The 25,136-nt window shown below is 45.5% G+C and overlaps 3 protein-coding genes across 5 annotated transcripts; all 3 read left to right on the top strand.

Annotated features, from left to right (window-relative positions):
- Positions 1-4,408: 4,408 nt before the first annotated feature.
- Positions 4,409-11,326, top strand: lman2lb (lectin, mannose-binding 2-like b). Of its 2 annotated transcripts, XM_030371306.1 has the most exons (9): positions 4,409-4,624; positions 5,253-5,371; positions 6,077-6,194; positions 6,811-6,893; positions 7,350-7,370; positions 7,889-8,050; positions 8,599-8,713; positions 10,026-10,151; positions 11,093-11,326. In XM_030371306.1, exons 1-9 carry the CDS (start codon positions 4,435-4,437, stop codon positions 11,233-11,235), a joined length of 1,077 nt encoding a protein of 358 aa, XP_030227166.1. In that variant the 5' UTR covers positions 4,409-4,434; the 3' UTR covers positions 11,236-11,326. The 2 variants fall into 2 exon arrangements, with proteins under 2 accessions (XP_030227166.1, XP_030227167.1); XM_030371307.1 differs by lacking the exon at positions 7,350-7,370.
- Positions 11,327-13,637: 2,311 nt separating this feature from the next.
- Positions 13,638-19,907, top strand: LOC115554536 (leukocyte surface antigen CD53). 2 transcript variants are annotated; one of them, XM_030371323.1, is made up of 8 exons: positions 13,638-13,819; positions 14,437-14,525; positions 15,497-15,685; positions 16,264-16,338; positions 16,619-16,729; positions 17,940-18,047; positions 18,917-19,000; positions 19,276-19,907. In XM_030371323.1, exons 2-8 carry the CDS (start codon positions 14,463-14,465, stop codon positions 19,342-19,344), a joined length of 699 nt encoding a protein of 232 aa, XP_030227183.1. In that variant the 5' UTR covers positions 13,638-13,819; positions 14,437-14,462; the 3' UTR covers positions 19,345-19,907. The 2 variants fall into 2 exon arrangements, with proteins under 2 accessions (XP_030227183.1, XP_030227184.1); XM_030371324.1 differs by having other exon boundaries at positions 13,650-13,815.
- Positions 19,908-20,197: 290 nt separating this feature from the next.
- On the top strand, positions 20,198-24,904 carry LOC115554528 (leukocyte surface antigen CD53). The gene is made up of 8 exons (XM_030371314.1): positions 20,198-20,352; positions 21,548-21,629; positions 22,203-22,388; positions 22,782-22,856; positions 23,413-23,520; positions 23,784-23,909; positions 24,201-24,284; positions 24,600-24,904. The coding sequence occupies exons 1-8, from the start codon at positions 20,249-20,251 to the stop codon at positions 24,669-24,671; spliced, it is 837 nt and encodes a 278-aa protein (XP_030227174.1). The 5' UTR covers positions 20,198-20,248; the 3' UTR covers positions 24,672-24,904.
- Positions 24,905-25,136: the final 232 nt, after the last annotated feature.

The raw sequence follows: 25,136 nt of genomic DNA, 5'->3' as shown, positions 1-25,136 counted from the left end.
TGTGTGTGTGTGTGTGTGTGTGTGTGTGTGTGTGTGTGTGTGTGTGTGTGTGTGTGTGTGTGACTGTGTGTCTGTGTTTGTGTGTGTGTGTGTGTGTGTGTGTGATTGCATTTCCATGTGTGCATTTTTGTTTGTGTGCGTGTGTCTTTATGTGTGTGAATGTGTGTGTGTGTGTGTGTGTGTGTGTGTACATGTGCGTTTGTGTGTGTGGTTGTGTCCGTGTGTGCGTGTATGTGTGTGTCTATGCGTGTGTGTGTGTGTGTGTTTGTGTGCGTGCGGACCGTCCCTCACACCTGGGCTATTTGGACAGGACAGGTAGTGGCTAGGTGAGAGCAAACATCTCAGGCCTCTGGAGGTGGGAGGAATGTCGTTTAGTGGTGGAGTGGAGGTGCTAAAGGAGAGGAGGGGCGGGGCCACAGGAGAGGAGGGGGCGGGGCTAAAGGAGGTGAGGGGCGGTGCTTGTTTCAATCCCCAATGTCCACAATCAACCTGTGAGCGTGGGTGTATGTGTAAGTATGTGTGTGTTTGTGTGTATGTGTCTGTGTTTGTATGTGTGTGTGTGTGTGTGTGTGTGTGTGTGTGCGTGTGTGTATGTGTGTGTATGTGTCCGTGTTTGTATGTGCGCGTGTGTGTGTGTGTGTGCGTGTGTGTGTGCGTGTGTGTGTGTGTGTGTGTGTGTGTGTGTGTGTGTATGTGTATGTCTGTGTGTGTATGTGTGTGATTCACAGGGTGATGCAAAGTATTCCTCACATTTTCCAGCCCTCAGATCCTTCTAGAAAGTGTGAGTCTGAGTGGACGAGGGTCTGGAGGAGGGGTGAGAACATTACACAACGCTCCATGTTTGGGAATCTCGGAAAACACTTCAGAAACACGTTGGAAGAATCAGGGAACCCCTTAATTTGTCTTTCAAACCATCGTTTTGAGAGGTGGTTATGAAGACGTATTACATGTTGACCGAGCCACTGTTGCTGCAGTTTTCTTATTGAATATTGAACACTTTATCGTGATATTATGTACAGTTTCCTAGACATCATGTTACTCCACTCACCATGCCAGAGTTGAATGTCGAATAAACGTACACGTGTTGGATATCTGTTGGAGAGCAGAGCTGTAACTTCAGAAGAGGTCACATTTGACCGGGTCAGGTAAGAGAACAGACAGGCAATGAGACAATAACTCCAGTGCTAAGGCAGGGGGGGGGGAAACCCTAGGGAGACCGTGCCGCCTGCTCAGTAGAATTCATGAATTGTCATGAATTGTAAATAGGCTTCTTACTGTAGACCTGATATTATTTTTTAGTAAGATCATAAAGTTATCAGCTGATATCTAGTTCGGACCAAGCCTCTATGACTGCTGTATTGTACTGCAGTGGGAAGAAAGCGTGACACCCTGTTTTCTATTTTATGACTGAATGAGTGAATTCTCCCTCTCATAAATGCCTGTGCAGACACACACACATCGATGGAGCGAATAAACTAGCGACTGTGATCTGACCCGAACGACATAGTTAACGTTATAATAGTCCATAAAAACTTGAAACGTAAGCAAGTTCCATCAATATTTCATTGCACGCAACTATGAATGAATGAAGAAAGGGAATACATCAAAATTGTTTACTGTTACTTTGACAGAAAACTTGAAACGAGAGGTTGGTTCATGCGGAGAAAAACAGCAACTGAAACAACAACTGTCTAAACGCAAACGGAGGCCATGAATCTTATTTGTGAGCGGGTCGGGAATGAGGAAGCCGTTTGAGCTAAGGAGCAGAAGACTCCAGAAATCAATGTTCACACATTAGAACAATGAGCTTATTGAGAGATGAGTGGATCGAAGAGGAACGCGCTGTAAAAAGCCTTCTGACTGCAGTGTGTCGAGTGATGACTTGATGACTTCTGGTGTGTTTCCACGGGTGCATCTTAAACAACCTTTTAGAACGTAAGCAAAGCACAGTCGAGAGAACAATCAATTACCCCAGGACAGAGTAAGGAGGTTTAATATGAGGACAAAAAGGATATGGGTGTTTCGTTTGTAAATACACAACCGGAAATACTGAAATGTATTTTATAAATTGTGTTTTTAAAAAAAACTAACCTGATTTATCTTTACAGATTTATATGTTTCGGGATGTATATAGATCTTTTTTACACATCATAAGCATGGTGTTACAACAAGTCATGAATATTCAACAGAGTATTTAAATATACGATAGCGTTTTTTATTGAATATAGCTTTTGTTGTTTCAATAGCTGATTACTAACTAGATTATTAAGAATACAAATAGCACCATGTCATTATGAATACTTATTATTAACTTATGTGATTATTTTAACATATTAATGATAACTCCTTGACAAATATACTTTTCTGAATGACTTTAATCAAAACACGTTCTATTTTTAGTTACAATCTCAAATTAGTTTACCTTTCAATTTTAATTTGATTGCTGGTATTGAGGAAATAACGGTCATCTGACTCAAACAAACATTTAATCATTAAGTGAATGTGTTAGAGAGAGGAGTGCAAAGTGCTGCGTTACAGCACCACGCCATCACCCTAAAAGTCCCCGTGGACAGATTATAGCAGGCTATTAATCCATCTCTTCTCACTTCCAGCTGAGCTGATTTAGACACTTTCCACTACAAGTTGCAGCACTATTTTGTTTAATGTAGAGGCTGGCAGACACACGCTAATTTTGTGAAGTAGCTTTTCACTGCCTGACACGTCAATCGTTGATTCAGGCAAAGTTTATAGGAGGAATGTGTTTAAGGCCCAGACAACAGCTTGCATTGTCTGCTACAGTCGTCAGCCATTTTAGTTCTTATGTTTTATATCAAACCCACAATGCATCACCACTCTTTATGTAATGCTTATGTACACGTTGTTACATCCTGGCTCAATGGTGTGCATAAACAAGAGGGAAACCACCATTCAGCAAAGATGAACATTCCTCTTTGCTGCATATTATTGGCAGTTATCTATTTTCTTCAAATACTGTACGCATTCGGCAGGATTTTCAATATGGATTAATAAAGCATTATCTTATCTTATTCAACTTCGCATAATAGTATAGAGTTATAAACAAATATGTATAAACGTGCAAATATAAATGAATGAATCAATAATTTGATGAATCTTTGGCATGATGTCGATGATCAAACTGTTTTCTGAACAACGAGTCGTTGAACAGCCACGTTGATGATTGAGACGTCGATGGAGGAAGTTGCCTAAGGACCCAGCCCTAATGGCTCACATTCCCTCGGAAATGAGCTCTTCAATTAGTCGCGTCTTTCCGCAGGTCAGCACTGCGAGTGGGTGGGTGGGTCGTTGTTTGTGGTTGGGGGGGGGGGGGGGGGGAGACTGCCCCATTAAAGACCGTCTGACACGGCCAGGCGTCATATCTCACCCACAGATCGACCGGCCATACCCCCCGCAGTAGCGTGAGTATTTATGTTCGGAGGTGTTTGTCTGTGCCTGATGCGCGCCGTGTTGGGGGGAGTGTTGGGGCTCGAACTCTGCAGTCTCTTGAGTGCACGGATGGGTTCCACGATGAGGAACCTGCAGACATGATGAGACAAACTGTGGAAAAGATGGTTCAGATGATATGTGAATTGATGTGAAACTTGAAAACTGAAACATATGCGTAAGCCAATCCAGCATTTGCCATGAAATAAACGCTCGGTTTACCCATCATCCTAGTCAGTTGACCTTTCTCCAGTTCTCTGGAGAAAGGTCAGTTTTCTCCTTTCTTCATTATGTATCTGATCTCACAAAATGTGTGAACCTCTTCCACAAATCTCACTATTTCTATAGACCTAAGCAGAATATTTCTTTAATTTGCTTTGTTCATTAGAAAACGGCAATGGCCATATGTTTTATACGTACAGCATGCATCACCACCAGACAATAAAACGTCTGTTTGTGTGAATCATTGTAGCAATATCAGTGGATGAGGTTTAGTTATTTCTGTTCGTTTCATAGTAGACTTGTCGTTGACAATTTGTTTTATATCGATATAGTGATATCATTACATCAAATATATGGACAGATACTGATTTGTATAAAGTGTATTGCTACACAATTAGTCTGCTTAACTACACATCACATCACACAACACAACCATCATTATTATTTTATTTATATATTCTTATATAATCAGTCCAATGTGCTATTCCATCAACGAAACAACTGACAACAAATACTTCTTTGGTAAAAATCGGGTCGGTTTTAGGCTATTACCAATTCACACTGGAGTCTGGAATCAATAAATTAATCTCCTTCAAAATCGAATGAATATGAAATAGTAAATGTGGGCGGAGCCTAGCAAGCTGTCCAATGGTAGACATGGGCTGGCCGTAGAAGGCTGTCCAATAAGAAAACGTGGGCGGAGTTTGGCGGATTATCCAATAGTAAATCTGGGCGGAGATTATCTTCAAAATGGCGGACGCCGTGACCAAAGTCTACCGATCACTGCCTTCGGATTCACTGGTTTACCTGAAAACTCTCAGTAAATCGGTATGTTTGTTACTGGTTTTGTGTGTCCTGCTGGGCAGCTCGTCCGCCGACAATGTGTACGAGATGGAGGAGTTCCTGAAGCGGGAGTACTCGCTGACCAAGCCCTACCAAGGTAGTGATCATCACCGACACCCTCACTGACACCCCAATTGACACCCTCTCTAATCCCGTTTTACTCCGTGACTAGAGCTTCAATGACGACATAATGACCAGTTTACCATCAGTTCACAACTATTTATGTTGTGTACGTTGAGATGACAAGACAATACAAATAATACCAGACACACCACCTTACAGTTACCACATAAGACAAGACCAATCATACGAGACAGACACACCACCTTAAAGTGACAAGACAAGGCCTTAAAGGTACCAGAACATACAACACCAATAATACAAGACCGACCACCTTAAAGGTACCTGAACGTACAATACCAATAATAAAAGACACCACCCTAAAGTTACAAGACAGACCACCCTAAAGTTGTAGGAAACGATTAGGAAAACGTGGACATTATTAATAGGGACTATTCATAGTAATTAGACATTTCCCACACAGCAGGCTGAGGTATCACTGTGTTGTATAAATAAATTACATTATTCTTCAGCAATTATGTATTGAAAGGAATCAATAACTATTCCTAAACGACATGGAATGGACGGGAGAGGGAGAGACGCCTGTAAAGAGAAGCTTCTGGAATCAGTGTTGATATTCAATGTGAGGATTCTGCTGTCTGCAGGGCTGGGTTCCTCAAGTTCGTCTCACTGGGACCTGATGGGCAACGCCATGGTGACCCCAGACCACGTGAGGTTGACCCCTGACCTGCAGAGCCGACAGGGGGCGGTTTGGAGTCGGATCGTAAGTCCCCGATGTGTCACAGCAGATGAGTTCCCCGTATCGCACATGAACGCGTCGTAGCTCAACAGACTGAAGCTCACCAACCGGTGAACCCAGGGGGCGGCATCTGGGTCAGGAGGTGGAGCGGGGTGGGCTGGTGACCGGGAGCAGGGCCGCTGGGCTGCGGGGGAAACCTGGACAGTTGTGGGGGGGCCCAAGGCAGAGGGGGGGCCCATGGGAATAAAAAGGAAAAAAAAAGTTTTTTATTTTTTTTTAATTATCTACCAGCCTATAGTGCTAGGAGTCGCACACTGCTGCTAGGCCACGTCCCCCCCCCCCCTGTCAACAATCTCTACCCAACCCCACCCCTCCCCCCGTCAACAATTTAGCGCAGGGGGCTGGTAGGGGGAATTCGGGGGGGGGGGGGCATCAGTACCTCTTGTATACAGGGCCCATTGGTTCCACATCCCTGACGGTTGCTGGTTCGATCCCCGGCTCCTCCTAGCTGAGCGTCGAGGTGTCCCTGAGCAAGACATCTCACCCTGACTGCTCCCGACGAGCTGGCTGTCGCCTTGCGTGGCTGCCGCCACCGTCGGTGTGTGAATGTGTGTATGAAAGGGTGAAGGTTGGGCAGTATTGTAAAGCGCTTCGAGTGGCCGCTAGTTAGAAAAGGTGCTGTATGAATGCAGTCCTTTTAGCATTAACCATTAGCTCTTGGCCTTCCAGCCCTGCTACCTCAGGGACTGGGAGCTGCAGGTCCAGTTCAAGGTCCACGGCGAGGGGAAGAAGAACTTCCATGGCGACGGTGTGGCCTTCTGGCTCACCAAAGAGCGCATGCAGAATGGTAAGGGCCGGTTCACCTAGACTCTCCATAGCCTCCACCTTTGACCCCACAACCCTCTTAAGCACTTATTGTGTGTTTGTACGTCCTGGCACTTTACAATAGTACTAAGCATTGTGTAGCGCCTTATCCTACCTGTCTTTGTTGTATACAGGGAATGGGTTATCCTAGTGATTGTTAGTGCTTGGCACTTGTTTCTATGAACATCCTTATTGTACTGACAGCGATATATATGATTGAATATTGATGCTCTTTCTTCTGACAAATATTAATACGTTTCTATTTTATATAATATACTGATGATACTTTTTGACCCTTTTGTGTATATTTTTTAAGGCAAAATTTCAAAGTTTTCAGTTACAACGTGTTTTCGGGAGAGACATGCTGAGTAAATTCATCATGTTTTCAAACTCAAAAATAATCGTTTGAATAATCGTGATTTCAATATTGACCAAAATAATCGTGATTATGATTTTTTTGTTCCATAATCGATCAGCCCTACAAATACTTATTCCAAGTCACTTTGGATAAAAGCGTCTGCTAAATGTGTAGCTGGTAGCTCGAGCTGCCAGCTACAGCCGCCTTGAGAGCTTCTAGAACGTTCTGAACCTTTCCCCAGGCCCGGTGTTCGGCAACATGAACCTTTTCACCGGACTGGGGGTCTTTGTTGACACGTACACCAACGAGGACAAGAACCGCGAGGTGACGCACGCACGCACGCACGCACACACTGTACACATGCACTTTACACACACTCTTAATAAACACGCATGTGTGCGCACACTTTTGTGTCACTAACGATGTCGGTCGATGTCTTCAGTATTTCACGTTTGATACGGCTGTTGGTATCTTGATATATTGGAACTGCAGATATAATCTCTTCCCTATTTTATACCAATATTATTAATCCCTTAACCTGTATCGGTCGTTCACTAGTGTATGCGCACTACTCCACCTTATAGTATGGAGAGTGAGTACAAATGTTCACTAGTGTCTGCTCACCCCAGGTTAGTCCATCATGGTTAATGAGTATGCATGCTCCCTAGTGCATAATCACCACTTCAGGTAGCTCCACCATGATGGATTGTGAGCGTATTTGCAGAGTGTTGTTTATGGTCTTCACTGTGTCCTCCTCTCTCTGCTGCCCTGGACATGCAGAAGAGACAGACAGGAACTCAGGTAGCCTTTAGCCCTACCATCACTACATCATCTCTGGGCCTACTGTTTTTCCATCCTGATGATCTGGTCAATACTTTGAAGGGGCAAATGTGTCCCATACATATCTGTGTCTGTATTTAATCCTGCCTACGGATGTCACAGAACCAGAACTGTTTTATCACGACAGTAAAACCCCGGGTTAGGGGCTAACCAAAACCGTATCCATGATCCATGCGAGGTTCTCATCTGGTTTTGTCTGTCTGTCTATCTGTCTCTGTCTGTCGCTCTGTACTGTCGCTCTGTACTGTCTGTACTGTCTGTCTGTCTGTCTGTCTGTCGCTCTGTACTGTCTGTCTATCGCTCTGTACTCTCTGTCTGTCTGTCTGTCTGTCTGTCTGTCGCTCTGTACTCTCTGTCTGTCTGTCTGTCTGTTGCTCTGTACTCTCTGTCTGTCTGTCTGTCTGTTGCTCTGTACTCTCTGTCGCTCTGTACTCTCTGTCTGTCTGTCTGTCGCTCTGTACTCTCTGTCCGTCCCCTAGCGTGTGTACCCGTATGTGTCGGCCATGCTGGGTAACGGGACGCTGAGCTACGACCACGAGCGCGACGGGCGGCCCACCGAGATTGGCGGCTGCACGGCCATGGTGCGCAACGTGAACCACGACACCTTCCTGCTCATCAGATACATCAGGAGCCGGCTCACGGTAGGTCACCGCTGCTACGACGCTACCACAGGAGCTACCGCTAGGACGCTACCACGGGGGGCTACCGCTAGGGCGCTACCAGGGGGGGCTACCGCTAGGACGCTACCACAGGAGCTACCGCTAGGACGCTACCACGGGGGGCTACCGCTAGGACGCTACCAGGGGGGGGTACCGCTAGGACGCTACCACGGGGGGGTACCGCTAGGACGCTACCACCGGGGGGGTACCGCTAGGACGCTACCACGGGGGGCTACTGCTAGGACGCTACCACGGGGGGCTACCGCTAGGACGGTACCACGGGGGGCTACCGCTAGGACGCTACCACAGGAGATACCGCTAGGATGCTACTGCTAACATGCTTCTGCTAGGGGGCTATCGTTAGGCGCTACCGTTAGGCGCTAACGCTAGGAGGCCGACGCTACCACTAGGGGGCTACACTAGCGCTAAGGCAAGTGTTAGGTTTGTAGACTGACTCACCCCTGACTGACTCACCTCCGACTGACTCACCCCCTCCTCCTGTGTGTCTGCCTCTCTCCCCTGCTCCTCAGATCATGACGGACGTGGACGGCCACCGCGAATGGCGGGACTGTGCGGACATCTCGGGCGTGCGTCTGCCCCTGGGCTTCTACTTTGGGGCGACGTCTATCACCGGAGATCTCTCAGGTACATGAAGACCTCTTCCTCCCTCCCCACCATGTCAGTGAGAAGGTAGGGTTAGACGGTACATATCCAGGTCATTGAGGACCAGGTAGGGGTTAGATGGTACATATCCAGGTCATTGAGGACCAGGTAGGGGTTAGACGGTACATATCCAGGTCATTGAGGAGCAGGTAGGGGTTAGACGGTACATATCCAGGTCATTGAGGACCAGGTAGGGGTTAGACTGTACATATCCAGGTCATTGAGGAGCAGGTAGGGGTTAGACGGTACATATCCAGGTCATTGAGGACCAGGTAGGGGTTAGACTGTACATATCCAGGTCATTGAGGAGCAGGTAGGGGTTAGACGGTACATATCCAGGTCATTGAGGAGCAGGTAGGGGTTAGACGGTACATATCCAGGTCATTTCTGGAGCAGGTAGGGGTTAGACGCGTAGGGCTGTCAATCCTCCCCTCAAATCATATTCGAATTTCTAATGCTTCTTATGTTGAATATTCGAATAATATTCGAATATTTTAATGTTTTTTTATTTATTTTTTATTATATTATATACACCGATACCATCTTATTATTAGGCCTACGTCCCGCGTCCACTAGAGGGCGCGTCAACCAAATCTGTTATGTAACATTTACAACAAGTTTTACCAAATCAATACAAAACTTATATAAATAGGTAAGATATAACGCCAGAAATATTCAAGCAATGATGTTTAATGAAGAAGCTGATGTTCAATCATTCAAATACACACACACACTGCTATTTTACGATGTTATTCTTGGCTGTTTTGACCGTGGCTCTTCCTCAGCCGCTAACTGTTCTGCGTACTCCGAGTAATGCACTGAATGGAGGTGTGCGCTCATGTTGCTCGTAGTCGAGTGGTTCTTTAACGATTTACAGCATAATTTGCAAATGACGGTTTCTCTGGACGTAATCTTCCCGTTTCTCGATGGAAATCCGAAAGTTATGCTTTCCATCTCTGTGTCTGCTCGCGCGCTGCTTTCCACCATCTTGTAAGCATACAATGCCGAACGTCACGACGCACGACGTCGACTTTGATTCGCGTCGTTGCTAGGCAAAAGTTAAATGTAATTCTTGAGTTCGAACGTTAGTTGCCGCACTCGAATGTTCTCCTTTTTTAAAAATTCGAATTATATTCGAATAGCGAGGTTCGTTTTGACAGCCCTATTAGACGGTACATATCCAGGTCATTGAGGAGCAGGTAGGGGTTAGGCAGTAGATACACTTGGTCTAAAAACCAACTGCCATAAACCCTGACATAAAATTCGGATGTTGTTTTGTCCCCCACCCTTGCAGACAACCATGACCTGATCTCCATGAAACTGTACGAGCTGACGGTGGACAAGACGAAGGAGGAGCTGGAGCAGGAGGAAGAGGAGGAGGTGACCGTCCCCAGAGTGGACAACATGCAGCAGTTCATAGGTAACAACTCATTGGCCAATATACCTGCCGCACCAAGTTGATCTGCAGACAGTTGAACTATTATCCTGAGACCAAACACACACCACTGTTCAGCGTTAGGCAAATTACTCGTCTAAAGTTAAATTAAACTCTTTGAGCTCCGTGATTCATATAAATGACTGAAACTGTTCTTGTATTGTTATACTTTGGATGAAGAATAATGACGTTGGTGACAAGATGGCGGTGGTGAGAATTTGAGGCCTCGGCAGATGTGAGGCCAGTTTCTGTCTGAGGCTAGTGAGACTAGTTAAAGAGTAAGACTTCTGAAACTAGTTAGACTAGTTAAAGAGTAAGACTTCTGAAACGAGTGAGACTACTTAAAGAGTAAGACTTCTGAAACGAGTGAGACTAGTGAAACGAGTGAGACTACTGAAACGAGTGAGACTAGTTAAAGAGTAAGACTTCTGAAACGAGTGAGACTAGTTAAAGAGTAAGACTACTGAAACGAGTGAGACTAGTTAAAGAGTAAGACTTCTGAAACGAGTGAGACTAGTTAAAGAGTAAGACTTCTGAAACGAGTGAGACTAGTTAAAGAGTAAGACTTCTGAAACGAGTGAGACTAGTTAAAGAGTAAGACTTCTGAAACGAGTGAGACTAGTTAAAGAGTAAGACTTCTGAAACGAGTGAGACTAGTTAAAGAGTAAGACTACTGAAACGAGTGAGACTAGTTAAAGAGTAAGACTTCTGAAACGAGTGAGACTAGTGAAACGAGTGAGACTAGTGAAACGAGTGAGACTAGTGAAACGAGTGAGACTAGTGAAACGAGTGAGACTAGTGAAACGAGTGAGACTAGTGAGACTAGTGACAGGTTCACTGACGCGCTCCTAGCTGATGCGTTCCCCGCAGTGGAGCGAGGACAGGAAGTGGTCTCCTCGTGACGCCGTGTGCTTCCTGTGTTGCAGTGGTGGAGCTGGAGGAGGGGATGAGCGGCGTGCAGTATGCGGTGACGGCGTTGTTCTCCCTGATGGGCCTGGGGGTGCTAGCGGCCATCGGCCTCATGGCCTACGGACGCTGGAAGGAGAAGAGCCGCAAGAGATTCTACTGAACACACACACTTGCACATTATCACAGACACACGCAGTCATATAAACACACACACACACACACACACACACACACATACATACATACATACATACATACATACATACATACATACATACATACATACATACATACATACATACATACATACATACATACATACATACATACATACATACATAAACATGCACACTCACACATAAACACGCACATTCACACACAATCAGTCAGTTTCAGGCTCAGACACGCACACATTGTCACACACACTCGCATGCACGTACACACACAGACAATGACTGTACACCACTATGGTCGAGGAGGGGGGGGGGGGGGGGGGGGGGGTTGATGTGGGGGAGAGATGAGAGAGGGGAGAGTTGGAAAGGGAGATGGTGAGGGGGGGGGGGAGCAGCAGGAGGTTCCATGGGAGGGAGAGAGATACTGTTAGCTACTGTGAATAATGACCTGTAAGCATCTCATTGGACGTAGCCATATTTGCACTGAGGCCATAAACCGCCCGGTATAGCACACGCTATGCACACGAATAATACTAATATCACAACAATGATCCAGCACTTAACAACCATGGGGAGGCTGGGGGTTTGGGACGAGCCAGAGCTCTCCGCTGCCACTAGGGAGTGACGGTGGTGCGGGCGAGTTCCATTACTAGTGCCTACAGCGGTCTGCTGACTACTCTTACTGCACAGGTCGTGTTTAGTCGAACGTGGGGATGTTTCGCCACGCTCCCTGGGCTGTTCATCGGGTACGTCGGAGGAAGGTTGAAGTCGTCTTTGGGAAGTTTTGGACTAACAAGACTTGTACTCTGAAGACCAACCTTTCTTGTTCCTGTTTTGAAATTGTTGTACTTGTGACTTGTGAGGAGCTGTGGTGATGAGTTTGACCTGTGGAAATGAATAAAATGTGTTTTATGCCCCTTATGGGCAGTGCCTTAATCAAGATCTGTCTTCATTGAGTGGAATGCTTAAATATTCCATTAAGACTTTACTAAGGCAAAGGCTTTTTCTTTATCCCTCCATTTTCTTTTTTTCAAATCCAGATAATGAGAGTCAATAAACTTTAGTTTTCACTTAAAATATTTTTTTGGAAATTAAAAGATGTTAACATCTAGCTGTGTCCAATATTAGTGTTTGTGGACATGTCTGCATTGTGTCTACATGTGTTGGCGTCAAGACATCAGGGTCAAACTGGATCTCACTAGAAGTTGGATGGGTTATGTTTATGTGGAACATCTTTCCGGTTATGGTTCTTTCATGGCGGTCTGAAACTCAATCCATAACTGCGCCATTTCGAGACGGAAAGATACAATGTGATTAAAAAAAATGACTAAAAACAAAAAAAAAAATCAAAGGTTTTTGAGGCCGCACTTATGATCAAATACAAAATGGAAATGTATGTATTGCAATCAAACCTTTATTGTAGCCTATCAGCAATGACGTTATCTGGGACATTTGTGTTCACTTTTCTAGCTGTTATCCAGTGAGACCGCGGCAGTCTGCCTGGAGAAGCACTCATTTTATTCATTGGTTGTTTTTTGTAATTTCCTGTTGATTTCCTGTTTAGTGTAATAGTTTACATACTTAACAAATCGCCATCTACAATCTCCTTTTATTCCCAGACTTGTTACTATGAGTCAGATCGGTCGGTGAATCATCACCAACGTTGTGTAATTGTACAGCAGATTACTGGTAATAAGGTCATGGCAGTGAATGTGTTCATGCTGCTTAGGTCCATGTTTTTTTATCTGTTGTTAGTATCATCTTTGGGCCAACCAAAGTGAAAACAAGAACTTTTCATGCTGGGATTACAATAAAAGTCACTAGGGTGAAGTGGTGTGTAGCTGTTTGTTTTCTTGGTATTGTACCTATATCCTTAGCGTTCCCTAACATTAACCTCTTCTCTGGGGCCCTTGTAAACGAATAGATTTGTGTTAACCAGCTCTCTTCATTCACTCAATCGGGGCAAACTAGCGCAATATGCTAAAGATATATGGGTTAGCATATGGGTTCGCTTCCCACTCAACTAGCACCATATGCTAGAGCCATGTACTATTCTTCTAGAAACCAAACTACTTATTCCAGCAGCTGCTAGTGCGGTAAAACAGGCTATACTTCTATAGAATACTTGACGGTCTTTTAGTGGCCGATAGTCTCGTATCAGCTCGCTCCTGTCCCCTTGCCCCTCACTCCTCCACCTTAGGTTCAAGTTATTTTATTCGTCAACATAACAGGCAAGCAGTCATAGCTGGCAACGAAATGTTTGTTGTTGACATGACTGCTTGCCTGTGAATGTTGTGGTCACCTGGCGAACAACATGCAGAGGAACACTTCAAATTCCCATCTCCCTATTGGTCAGGTTGAGACAGAGACTGCCTCTACCAACAGCTCCCTGTGTCTCCTCCTGCTTGTACCTGGGGGCAGGTGTATCTGTACACAGCTGGGCCCCTACCTGTAAACAGGTGAGCTTTTACCTGCACTCAGGTGAGTCTACCTGAGCACAGGAACCACCTCAGCGCCACCAGCCCCCGGTCTGTCGGACCCTCTTCGCCCACCGGAGTTCTGCGTCAGTAAGTGAGTGTCGATATTCTAGTACTGTCCAGTTGTTTTATGGTGGGATGTAATTACATTTGAGAGGTGGGATATTTTTAAGATTAACATTAAGATAAACCATACATTTAGATTCGGCTTGGCTTGGTGTGTGGTTTAATAAGATGACTTTAATCATAAACTTAATTGCTTATAAGAGATTTCTGAACTACAGCAGCTGATTGATGTGAAGAGAATTGAGAGCTTTAATGTTGATGAGCTAAAGAAGAGCTTTGTGATGAGTGTTGTCAGGGCCACTGGCATCAGGCTCAGTGTTGTCACACCAAACACACGCGTCCTTTAGGCTGTCTTGCTCACCCCAGGCCGCGTCACCCTGGGACAGACGGGCGTCTGGTGTAGTGGTCGGGGGTTTGACTCCCAGCCCAACGGTTATGGGTTTACGTTAACATTTAGGGCATTTAGCAGATTAGGGTTTGATTCCCCAATGTCAGCAGGCTACCCGTTGGTTTCCTAGCGCCAGATGCCTCCTAGCTCCTAGCTCTTCTGAAGGACGCTTCACCTTGGGTCTGCTAAATGACTGGTGAGAAGTAGCACTCCAAAAGGCTTGTTTGAGTGAAACCCTCTCTGCTCCTGTTCGGCAGCGAGGGCCGCGAGCGAAGCGGGCAGAATGGATCACCATCAGGCGGACTTCCTGAAGACTCTCATTGGTCTCCTCAACTTCCTCTGCTGGGTGCGTTCCATACTCACACTTCACATCACCTTCTCAACGCACACACTGGGAACCAGTCGCCTCTCGACGCACACACTGGGAACCAGTCGCCTCTCGACGCACACACTGGGAACCAGTCACCTCTCAAAACACACACACACACGAACACTGGGAACCAGTCGCCTCTCAACACACACACAATGGGAACCAGTCACCTCTCAACGCACACAGACTGGGAACCAGTCACCTCTCAACGCACACAGACTGGGAACCAGTCACCTCTCAACACACAAACACGGAACCAGTCACCTCTCAAAGCACACAGACTGGGAACCAGTCACCTCAACACACAAACACTGAGAACCAGTCACCTCTCAACGCACACAGACTGGGAACCAGTCACCTCTCAACACACACACACTGGGAACCAGTCACCTCTCAATGGGAACCAGTCGCCTCTCAACACACGAACACTGGGAACCAGTCACCTCTCAACGCACACAGACTGGGACCCAGTCACCTCTCAACACACACAAACTGGGAACCAGTCGCCTCTCAACGCACACAGACTGGGAACCAGTCACCTCTCAATGCACACACACTGTGTTGTGTTGTGTTGCCTCCAGCTGTGTTGTGTAACAGATGTGTTGTGTTGCCTCCAAGTGTGTTTGTTGTGTAACAGGTGTGTTGTGTTGGGTAACAGGTGTGTTTTGTTACTGTTGTGTTGTGTGTCCAGGGGTTCGTGGTGTAACAGGCGTGTTGTGTTGTGTGTCCAGGTGTGCGCTGTGTTCGTGGTGTAACAGGTGCGTTGTGTTGTGTTGCGTGTCCAGGTGTGCGCTGTGTTCGTGGTGTAACAGGTGCGTTGTGTTGTGTTGCGTGTCCAGGTGTGCGCTGCGTTCGTGGTGTAACAGGTGCGTTGTGTTGCGTTGCGTGTCCAGGTGTGCGCTGCGTTCGTGGTGTAACAGGTGCGTTGTGTTGTGTTGCGTGTCCAGGTGTGCGCTGCGTTCGTGGTGGGCTTCGGGGAGTTCCAGAGGATGAACTCCCTGTTCGGGGCCGTGGTGCCCGGCTTCCTGCCCATCTACCCCACCAACACGCTGATCGTCACGGGCACCCTCGCCTGCTGCGTGTGCTACGTGGGAGTGCTGGGGGCCATGAAGGAGAACCGCTGCATGCTCATCATGGTGGGGGGCCACGCAGCCACACACACACACACACACACACACATACACACACACACACATACACAGGCTCTGACACATACACGCAACGTGTCACACACACAGCCTCTAAAACACACACACACACACACACACACACACACACACACACACACACAGGCTCTGACACATACACGCAACGTGTCACACACACAGCCTCTAATACACACACCTACACACACACACACTAACACACAGCCTCTAATACACACACACACACACACTAACACACAGCCTTCAACACACACACACACACACACACACACACACACACACACACACACACACACACACACACACACACACACACACACACACACACACACACACACAACTTCATACCTGTCAATCTCAAAATACAAAGAAGTTTGTCAGCATAAATTTGTTAACGTATCATAATTAACTCTAGCCATACACCTAAACATACCCATACCATTATTTTACATATATTGCTGTACATGACCATATAAATTATTCATATAGCTGCTAAATTACTGTGTTTTTCTCCCGTTTCAAAAACTGATGCCTTGTGGTTCTTGTAGTTCTACCTCCTGCTCTTCATCCTGATACTGGTGGAGTTGGCCATGGGCATCTTGTTCATGGTCTACGTCACAAAGGTACTTCTCTGTGTGATTCAACATTGATTCAAAATTGCCCAATTTTTTTAAATTGATTGATTAAATATGTATTAAAAAGATTGATTAAGGAAATTTAAAAAAATGGGGACTTTTGGAGACATTAACCCGAGGGCGACTTAAATATTTTTTTTGAAAACGGTAGAATTTTTATAAGGGAGTGCAGTACTGCGTAGTCGCCATGAGAAGGCGCTAGAGTGTTAGAGTTAAAATGAGTTGCGATGCTCTGAGGTGTGACAGTGGGGGGCTTTCCTCCCTGCAGCTTGACAGCTACCTGGAGAGCGACCTGATGGGCAGTCTAGAGGCGCTGAGGACCGCCCAGCCGGACACCAACAAGACCCTCCGTGACGACTTTGACGCCCTCCATTACCTGGTGGGCGGGAAACCCCATGCACAGACATAGATATGCATATAGACGCGCACGCACGCACGCACGCACGCACGCACGCACGCACAGTAGACAGACACACAGACGCACACACACAGACGCACACACACTCTTGGATATGGATGCATGAATGTACGCACGCGCGCGCACGCACGCACGCACGCGCGCACGCACACACACGCACACACACACGCACACACGCACACACACACACACAAACACAGGTTTCACTATAAACGTTCATCGTTAGAGGGAACTGATTCTTGAGGTTTTTATTTTTGTAACCCATGGATCTTCCATGCAAATGCAATTTGTTTTTCATGCTTTGTGTTAGATATCAGCCTACTGCTACTCATACTACTCCTTATAATGTGTACTACAACTACAATGCAACACACACACACACACACACACACACACACACACACACACACACACACACACACACACACACACACACGCGCGCACGCACGCAAATGCACATGCACACACCAAACAGATTAGATGAAGCAGCAGAAATGGCAATCCGATGAGCATTTGCTGTAGCATCCGGCAGATGTTCCAGAGCCTTTGCAACCAAGCAAATTAAAATTCTGTTGGAAGTATATCAGGGCCTTGAATGGGCAGTTCAACCATTTAACACATTAAGGCCAAGTGAAAACTGCTCAGAAAAATCCAAATTCTTTGACATATAGCAACCTTTCTTTTTACAGTTACGCAAATATTTACTTTTATTATAGAGTAATACAGTTACTAACTCAGTTACTTTTTGGAACAAGTAGTGAGTAACTTTAACTAATTACTTTTTAAAAGTAACGTTCCCAACACGTCTACTGCTACAATACATCTCATCATAATGTGTACTACTACAATACAACCCATCATAATGTCTACTGCTAATACATCTCATCATAATGTGTACAACTCATCATAATGGGTGCTAGTATTACAATACAACTTATCATAATTTGGACAACAACAATACAACTCATCATAATGTGTACTAGTACTACAATACTATACAACTCATCTTTGTACATATTCAACACTTCTACAGTGTTAGTCTGACAGAAGGAGGAAGCATTGCTTTATCCTCCAGGCTGCCCACACATATGCTGACATAATGAAGCATACTCTATAAATATGTGTAGAACATCTGTGTAATGAATCCATTTATGGGCTTTAAACCGGACAGTTCCAGTGCTGTGGAGTCCGCGGGGAGGCCGACTGGGAGGGAAACGCGCCGGTCTCATGCTGCAGTCAGGAAGAGTGTGACAGCGCCCCCTTCGACACCTGGTCAGAGGTAGGTACTACACCCAGTGCCTCCGAATCAAAGACGCGTCAATGAATCACCCTCTCGACCTATGGTTACCTGTTCTTCGGTAGTACAATGGAAATGTATTGCAACTCAATGGAATTGCTGATGTATTTCACTGAATATTTAGATATTTTAACTGAAAATGTAAACTATTTCCGTGGCTAGCTGTTTGGTCCAACAGTTAAAAAAGCAACTGTAGGACCGTTAAGAATCAAGTGTTTATTAATAGGCATTACAAGACTCATAGTTCTCAAACAGTTTTAAACATTTAGGCTATAATTATTGTGTAAAAGTTAAGTCAATAGTAAAAATCGAAATCTATAATTCTAAGAAATCTTATGAAGAGAATGTGAGCTAGTGTGTGTGTGTGTGTGTGTGTGTGTGTGTGTGTGTGTGTGTGTGTGTGTGTGTGTGTGTGTGTGTGTGTGTGTGTGTGTGTGTGTGTGTGTGTGTGTGTGTGTGTGTGTGTGTGTGTGTGTGTGTGTGTGTGTGTGTGTCCTGCGGTGGATGTGAACTAGTGTGTGTCTTCTGAGGTGGATGTGAACTAGTGTGTGCCATCTGAGGTGGATGTGAACTAGTGTGTGTCTTCTGAGGTGGATGTGAACTAGTGTGTGTCTTCTGAGGTGGATGTGAACTAGTGTGTGCCCTCTGAGGTGGATGTGAACTAGTGTGTGTATGTCTTCTGATGAGGATGTGATATAGTGTGTCTCTTCTGAGGAGGATGTGAACCCGTGTGTATCTCAGGACTATCTTCTGAGGAGGATGTGAGCTAATAATAGTGTGGCTCACTTCTGAGGTGGATGTGAGCTAGTGTGGGTCTCTTCTGAGGTGGATGTGAACTGCTTGTCTCTCAGGGCTGTCTCCAGAAGCTGAGGAACTGGTTCTCTCACAACTTCCGCAGTACGGGCGCAGGCGTGATCGCTCTCGCAATCCTGAAGGTGGGATCTGTTAATCTGATTTATTCATTCAATCAATCAGTCTTCACAATAAACGCTTCAGTCCCTGGCATCCCGTTTAAATTTCTCGGGGAGTTAGCCAATATTGTTAGAACAAATTGTCCTGTTTCCTGTTATTATGTTTCTCTTATAGGTTTTTATAATCATGTTATTAATCAACAAAGTTAAAAAGAATCATGTTAAGAATGAACTGCAGTCTTCCTAATTCATATACAGTATGTTGGAAATGGTCTGATTTCCCTTGTTTCTCTTTGCAGCTGGTTTGCATGTGTGTTACAGTTCCCCTGCTCGTCCTTCTCAGACAGAACCGTCTGGGGTACATCTGAATAACTTAGTAGGGGTTGGGGAGTTGGACTCGTACCCCTATCTGTCCCTCAGGGACATTATTCCCTGCAAGTCAAGCTACAGCCTCGGTTCAATGCCAAAACTGATCGATAATGATAACATGAATGAATGTAAATAGTATAATAGTTTTAGCAAGCAAGTCTTTTCTAGTGAGACCAATTGATGCACAAATGTTTTTCTGACCTTCCTTAAGCCCATGAGCAAGCACCAGCCTACTTGTACTCTAAATGAGAAACCTTTGATAAAAACAGGTTGCTAATGCTTTCCTATTACAGTATTATGTAGAGATTGTAATGTGTGGGCATCTGTCTTTAGTTATGTGGTTATATTAACTATCTTTCACTTTATAACAACTTATTAGTGTTTCCTTTCATGACATGGCAAAATGACGTCCTATAAAAATGATCTGTCTCTCACTATGTTAGTCATAGTGTATAGATGTTCGGCACCGCTAATATATGCTAAGCTAACAAGGCTAATCAGTGTGGTATATTGTGTATCAGGATCAGAATAAAGCTCAGGTCCGTGGAGGACATCAAGTCAAGTGTGTGTTGAATCTCTTCCTAGCTGACCTATGATGTACTCCACACTGCGGTTAAACAATCATTATTTTAAACATACTTCACTGGGCGGAACAGTGATGTGCGTTTACACTCGTTTAACTTTAATCCACATTGAGGTCCCCTCAATCCACTTCCTCCAGAGGTTCACGGCCCAGAGATCTGTGATGACGTTGGGTGTCGAAATAGAAAGGCAAAGTATTCTGCCTGGTTTGTGTTGAAAATGTCAATTCTGGACACATTTATTGTCTGTGGCTATATAAGAATAAGAGGAAATGAGAGCGCGAGAGAGCGCAAGGGGGCGTGGGCCCTCTCCCCGAGAGCCATGACATCAGGAAACAGCAGGAGTCTTTCTCAGTCGGGGTTGTCAGCTAAAGACGTCGGCCAACAGAACCCTTTAAAGACACAGATTCAACTTGGGGACTTAAGGTAAGCTATAAACATAATCTTTGTTGAGAATATTATCGTTGATTCGTCGATGTGTCGACCACGTTTTGAGATTGTTCTGCAGTCGGGTAAATGTGTCGTAATAGCAGAAGTAGTTTTTGTGGCGTAGGGCTTAAAAACGACAATGTCTGGTTCACTGATAATCTCATTTAACTGGTTCGAGATGGTTTGCTATGATGACAGTTGGAGTCCCTTTGGGCTTCGCTGCCCCCCCCCCCCCCACACACACACACACACATATGAGAGACCCCCTAACTTCAAGGTCAAACTAAGGGTCAATATATCAAGCTTCATCATGTTGGCCAGAGAGACGACACAAGGGGGAAAGTACCAAACAACATCAGAAGTGAAATCAAGAAGTGAAACCAAACGCTGTTCAAACCTTCACCAAAGGGCGGTTCACAATGATAACTATCGGTATAGAACTTTTCAAGACAGGTAACATCTACACTTAACAACAGTACAATTGCCCTAAAATAAATAAGAATCCGGTTAAAAATCAAAGATATAAATACTGGACAATGAGGTAGGGGAGAACGTTTCAGATCAAAGGATAAAGGCTTCCTGTCAAGATGTACTGTAGTGGTGATGAAACAGGATACTGCCACCAAAACCTGATCTTCTCAGGCTAGTTCCAAAAGAAAGAAGTCCACCACCATGTTTAGACCGCGTTGGGGCTATCCTTAGCCTACATGAAGTGAGACCCAAGAGGCGATGTAGTTCAGGGCGTGAGGGCGCGGGTCCGGCCGTAGTTAAAGTAACGCAGGCAGCCCGACCAGGGGCCCTGGTGGGGGCCCCAGGGGTACACAGCGGAAGTGCGGTCGGTGGTGGGTGGGTGTGTGACGACTGCTGAGGGGTGAACGGTGACACGGTCCTGCACGCACCTGGGAGGCGCTCACACACATAACACCTCCGCCCACGGCCCTAACACTGCTATTCAACTCATTTTCAACAGAACAGTGAGTGTAAGAGCACTGAGTTTAATAATAATATTACATTCGATTTATAAAGTGCTTTTCTAAATACTCAGACACCTTACAAAGGGAACACAAAATAAAATGTTACGTGGTGAAAGCAATCTTAAAGAGGTTGGTTTTGAAGGCCTGTTTAATGAGGGTGAGTGTGTTAGCCTGTCGATGTATTGTTAATTTGCTTTTCTCCCCTCCTTGTTTTTCAGAGCGGAAAAAGTATTAAAAATGGCTCAGAACTGTCTGAAATGCTTAAAGTACGTCATGTGCGCAGTCAACTTCCTCTTCTTCGTAAGTATGCACACATCTCTTCATCTACGAATCACACAGCTACCAATGCAATGCTGCAAGTGACCTGCATTTGGCAAGCGATCATCTGTCATTACCTGGTGGCAGAGGAACGGTCGTTGTGTAAAGTTGCATGTTGTGGTCACTGGTGGGAGGCCTTGAACCAACGAAATAGAACCATCCAAATTTGTGCAAACTATCGCTGGAACCGCATAACAAAAGGGCATCCCACAGGGACGGTTGTCACCATTTCAAAATCTATCCACTGGCTCCCGCACCCACTGGTGACATCACAAGTGGGCGTGTTCTACAGACACTCCCACTTGCACTTGTGACATCACAAATGGGCGTGTCCTACAGACCACCAGTTGGTCCATCTGTCATACACCTAGGTGGACACTCCCACTGGTGACATCACAAGTGGGCGTTTCCTAGAGACCACAAGTTGGTCTATATGCCATCTTCTAGGCGGACACGCACCTTAAACCACCGGGGACACCTGTGAGACTCTGCACCTTTGGTCTTTGTAGGTCACCCGTTAGATAAAGCCGGTGCGTTTGTTTTGCTGTCCCATAGATTTCGGGAGCCACCATGCTTGGCTTCGGGCTGTACCTGACCCGCTATCAGACGAACTCGCTGCTCGACTCCATGAAGTTTTTGACGGCGGCCAACCTGCTGCTCGTGTCCGGCATCATCATCACCTGCGTCTCCTTCCTGGGCTTCATCGGCGCGCTGAAAGAGAACCGTTGCTTCCTGCTCACCGTATGTTCACTCAGTGACCACCTTCTGATACAGCGCTCTTCTAACCAGTGGCCTCTCAAAGGCCGTCAAAACCGCCTCACATTCACATTCACACACTGACAGCGGAGTCAACCGTGCAAGGCGACAGCCAGCTCTTCGGGAGCAGTTAGGGTTAGATGCCTTACTCAGGGACACCTCGACACTCAGCTATGTGGAGCCGGGGATAGAACTAGCAACCTTCTGACTGCAATCCCCTACTTTATGTAACGCTTTCTAACCAGTGGCCTCTCAAAGGCCGTTTTACAATATCGCCAAACATTCACCCATTCATGCACACATTCACATGGATATGTCACTGCACAGGAAAACAACAGGGGAAGACCGTGTTGTGTACTAATGAACCTCCACCCACAGTTCTTCATTCTGCTGTTGATCCTGATGCTGGTGGAGTTGACCGTCGCCTGCCTCCTATTGACCTACGAGTCTGAGGTAGGAAACCCATTGGTCAATAATGAAGAAGAAAATACACCTACTGGTCTATGATAAAGTGGAAGGAGACCTCCTATTGGCCTATAATGAGTTTGGAAGAGACCTATTGGTCTATGATAAAGAGGAAGGAGACCACCTATTGGTTTATGATAAAGAGGAAGGAGACCACCTATTGGTCTATGATAAAGAGGAAGGAGAACTCCTATTGGTCTATGATTAAGCGCTGGGAGACCTCCTATTGGTCTATGATAGAGGAGACCTCCTATTGGTCTATGATTAAGAGGTAGGAGACCTCCTATTGGTGTATTATAAAGAGGAGACACCCCCCCCCCCCATGGGCCATAATAAAGATGGCTAATTAATTTGACACCTGGCTAGTCGATTTGGTGAAACCCTCCTGTCTCATTATAATAACTACTACTATTCTACTACCAGTAGTAGTCTACTATCGTCTACCTCCCTGTTAATCTGCCTTCAGGTTAAAGAGCCCAGTAACCATAGCGATGATCCCAGGTACGCTCACGGTCTCGATAACTCTCCGTCCTGTGTGTTTTAGATCGGCACTTTGCTGGAGAAAGAGCTGAACACGGGATTACAGAATGAAAAAAGAAAGAATTCGACAAAGACAGATCTGGAAAGCGACTGGAATCTGGTTCAGAAAACGGTGAGAGAAACCAAGATGAAAACATGTGGAGGAGTTTGAAGCAGACAGAGCCACCATTCTACCCCCCAAGGGTAAAGGCTTCTTATTTCATGCTACAAGCCATTTCAAAATCCATTTGGCCTGTTGGGTACTATGCTGTATGCCATGCTATAAACTGTTAAGATAGTCAACAGTACATTGAAGTGTCAAAACAGAGATGTCACTTTCCTAAAACGTCAGCCTATCAGAAGGAGATACTGCAGTGGTGTGCTGTTGTGTTTCAGTTCAGCTGCTGTGGAGTCCGTAATTCGTCGGACTGGGGCAGGTCAGTGCCTCAATCCTGCTGCAAGAATGGTCAGAATGACTGTCTGCTCTCATCTAAAGACCCATCTGAACTTTTCTACGAAGAGGTAGAGGCAGCATCGAGTTTGTACCCGATAGACACTATGAGTCATGTTTCCAATAAGTGTCATCTTGTGCTACATCGTTATTTATAACAGGCTTGTTGACAGGCTTCTTCCTCATATGCTGTGGTTATTTTCCGACATTACACAACTCTACTTTGTAAACCATTATTAGTGGTCAGAGCAAACTCTCATTAAACATGGACAAATGTAGAGGTCCGACCAACAGGTTACAGCCATTTCAACACTGCATATACATTATATATGTATGACGTTTTGGTCTTTCTTTCACTTAAGGGCTGTCTGAAAGCACTGAAGGCATGGTTTGAGAATAACTTCCTCACAACTGGGGTCGCCGTTATTGTCCTCTGCGTCATAGAGGTGAGAAGACCTTCACACACACACTTTTTAGGACGCCCTGACCTCCTACAGCCGACCCCCATATCCTGAGAATAGCCATGCTGCACTGACTACATTGAGGAGTTGGTTGAACCCTTTCCACTGAGGAATGAACACGATCCACTGTCGACTATTATTAAATAAATACTTCACCAAGTTCAGTGTGGCAATTACTAACCCATGAGGACAGCTCAGTCAGAAATGTGCGCTTGTGTTTTTCAATGAAAACACTACAGGTTTGAATCTTGGTCAGATTATGAAGGTCAAATGTTAAACATTTCTTATCTTTGCCGACAGGTACTGGGAATGTGCATCGCCATGACGTTGTTCTGTCACATCAGCAGCTCTGGGCTCAGCTACAAGCTCTAGATTCCTACCCTCACTCAACCCTTACTGTGGCATCCGTGCTTTTGTACAGTCCCGTCTTCTCAAACCACCATATTTTAATTTCTTCATTGTTTTTCTTTCATAAAAATCTTTATTGTAAATGAACCAAAGAAAATGTATTTATGTTGGAAACAATACCAAAAGTATGCAACATGCCTCAAATGATCCTCTTACAAAAATCAAAGAGCCAAATAAATAGATATAATTAATCAAAAGGTTGGTGTGGACGTCATTATATACACCTCATTCCCCTTGCGGAGCATTGGTGAGTTGGGAGGCAACCGTCACAGAAACAAAGGCTCTTCGAAGGTTCACCCACCAAACTAACCGATATGGCTGCAACACATGCATGCCGAGCTGTTTCCGGCCGCTGGTTACATGGCTCATCTGCACGGCTGTGAATGAAACCACTTCCTCCTTCCCACAAAGCGCTCCGAAACCACAGGC

The sequence above is a fragment of the Gadus morhua genome, chromosome 11 (genome assembly GCF_902167405.1).
Source record: "Gadus morhua chromosome 11, gadMor3.0, whole genome shotgun sequence".
Lineage (NCBI taxonomy): Eukaryota > Metazoa > Chordata > Actinopteri > Gadiformes > Gadidae > Gadus > Gadus morhua.
Note: the sequence above shows the minus strand (reverse complement) of the source record. Positions and strands in the feature narration are given on the sequence as shown.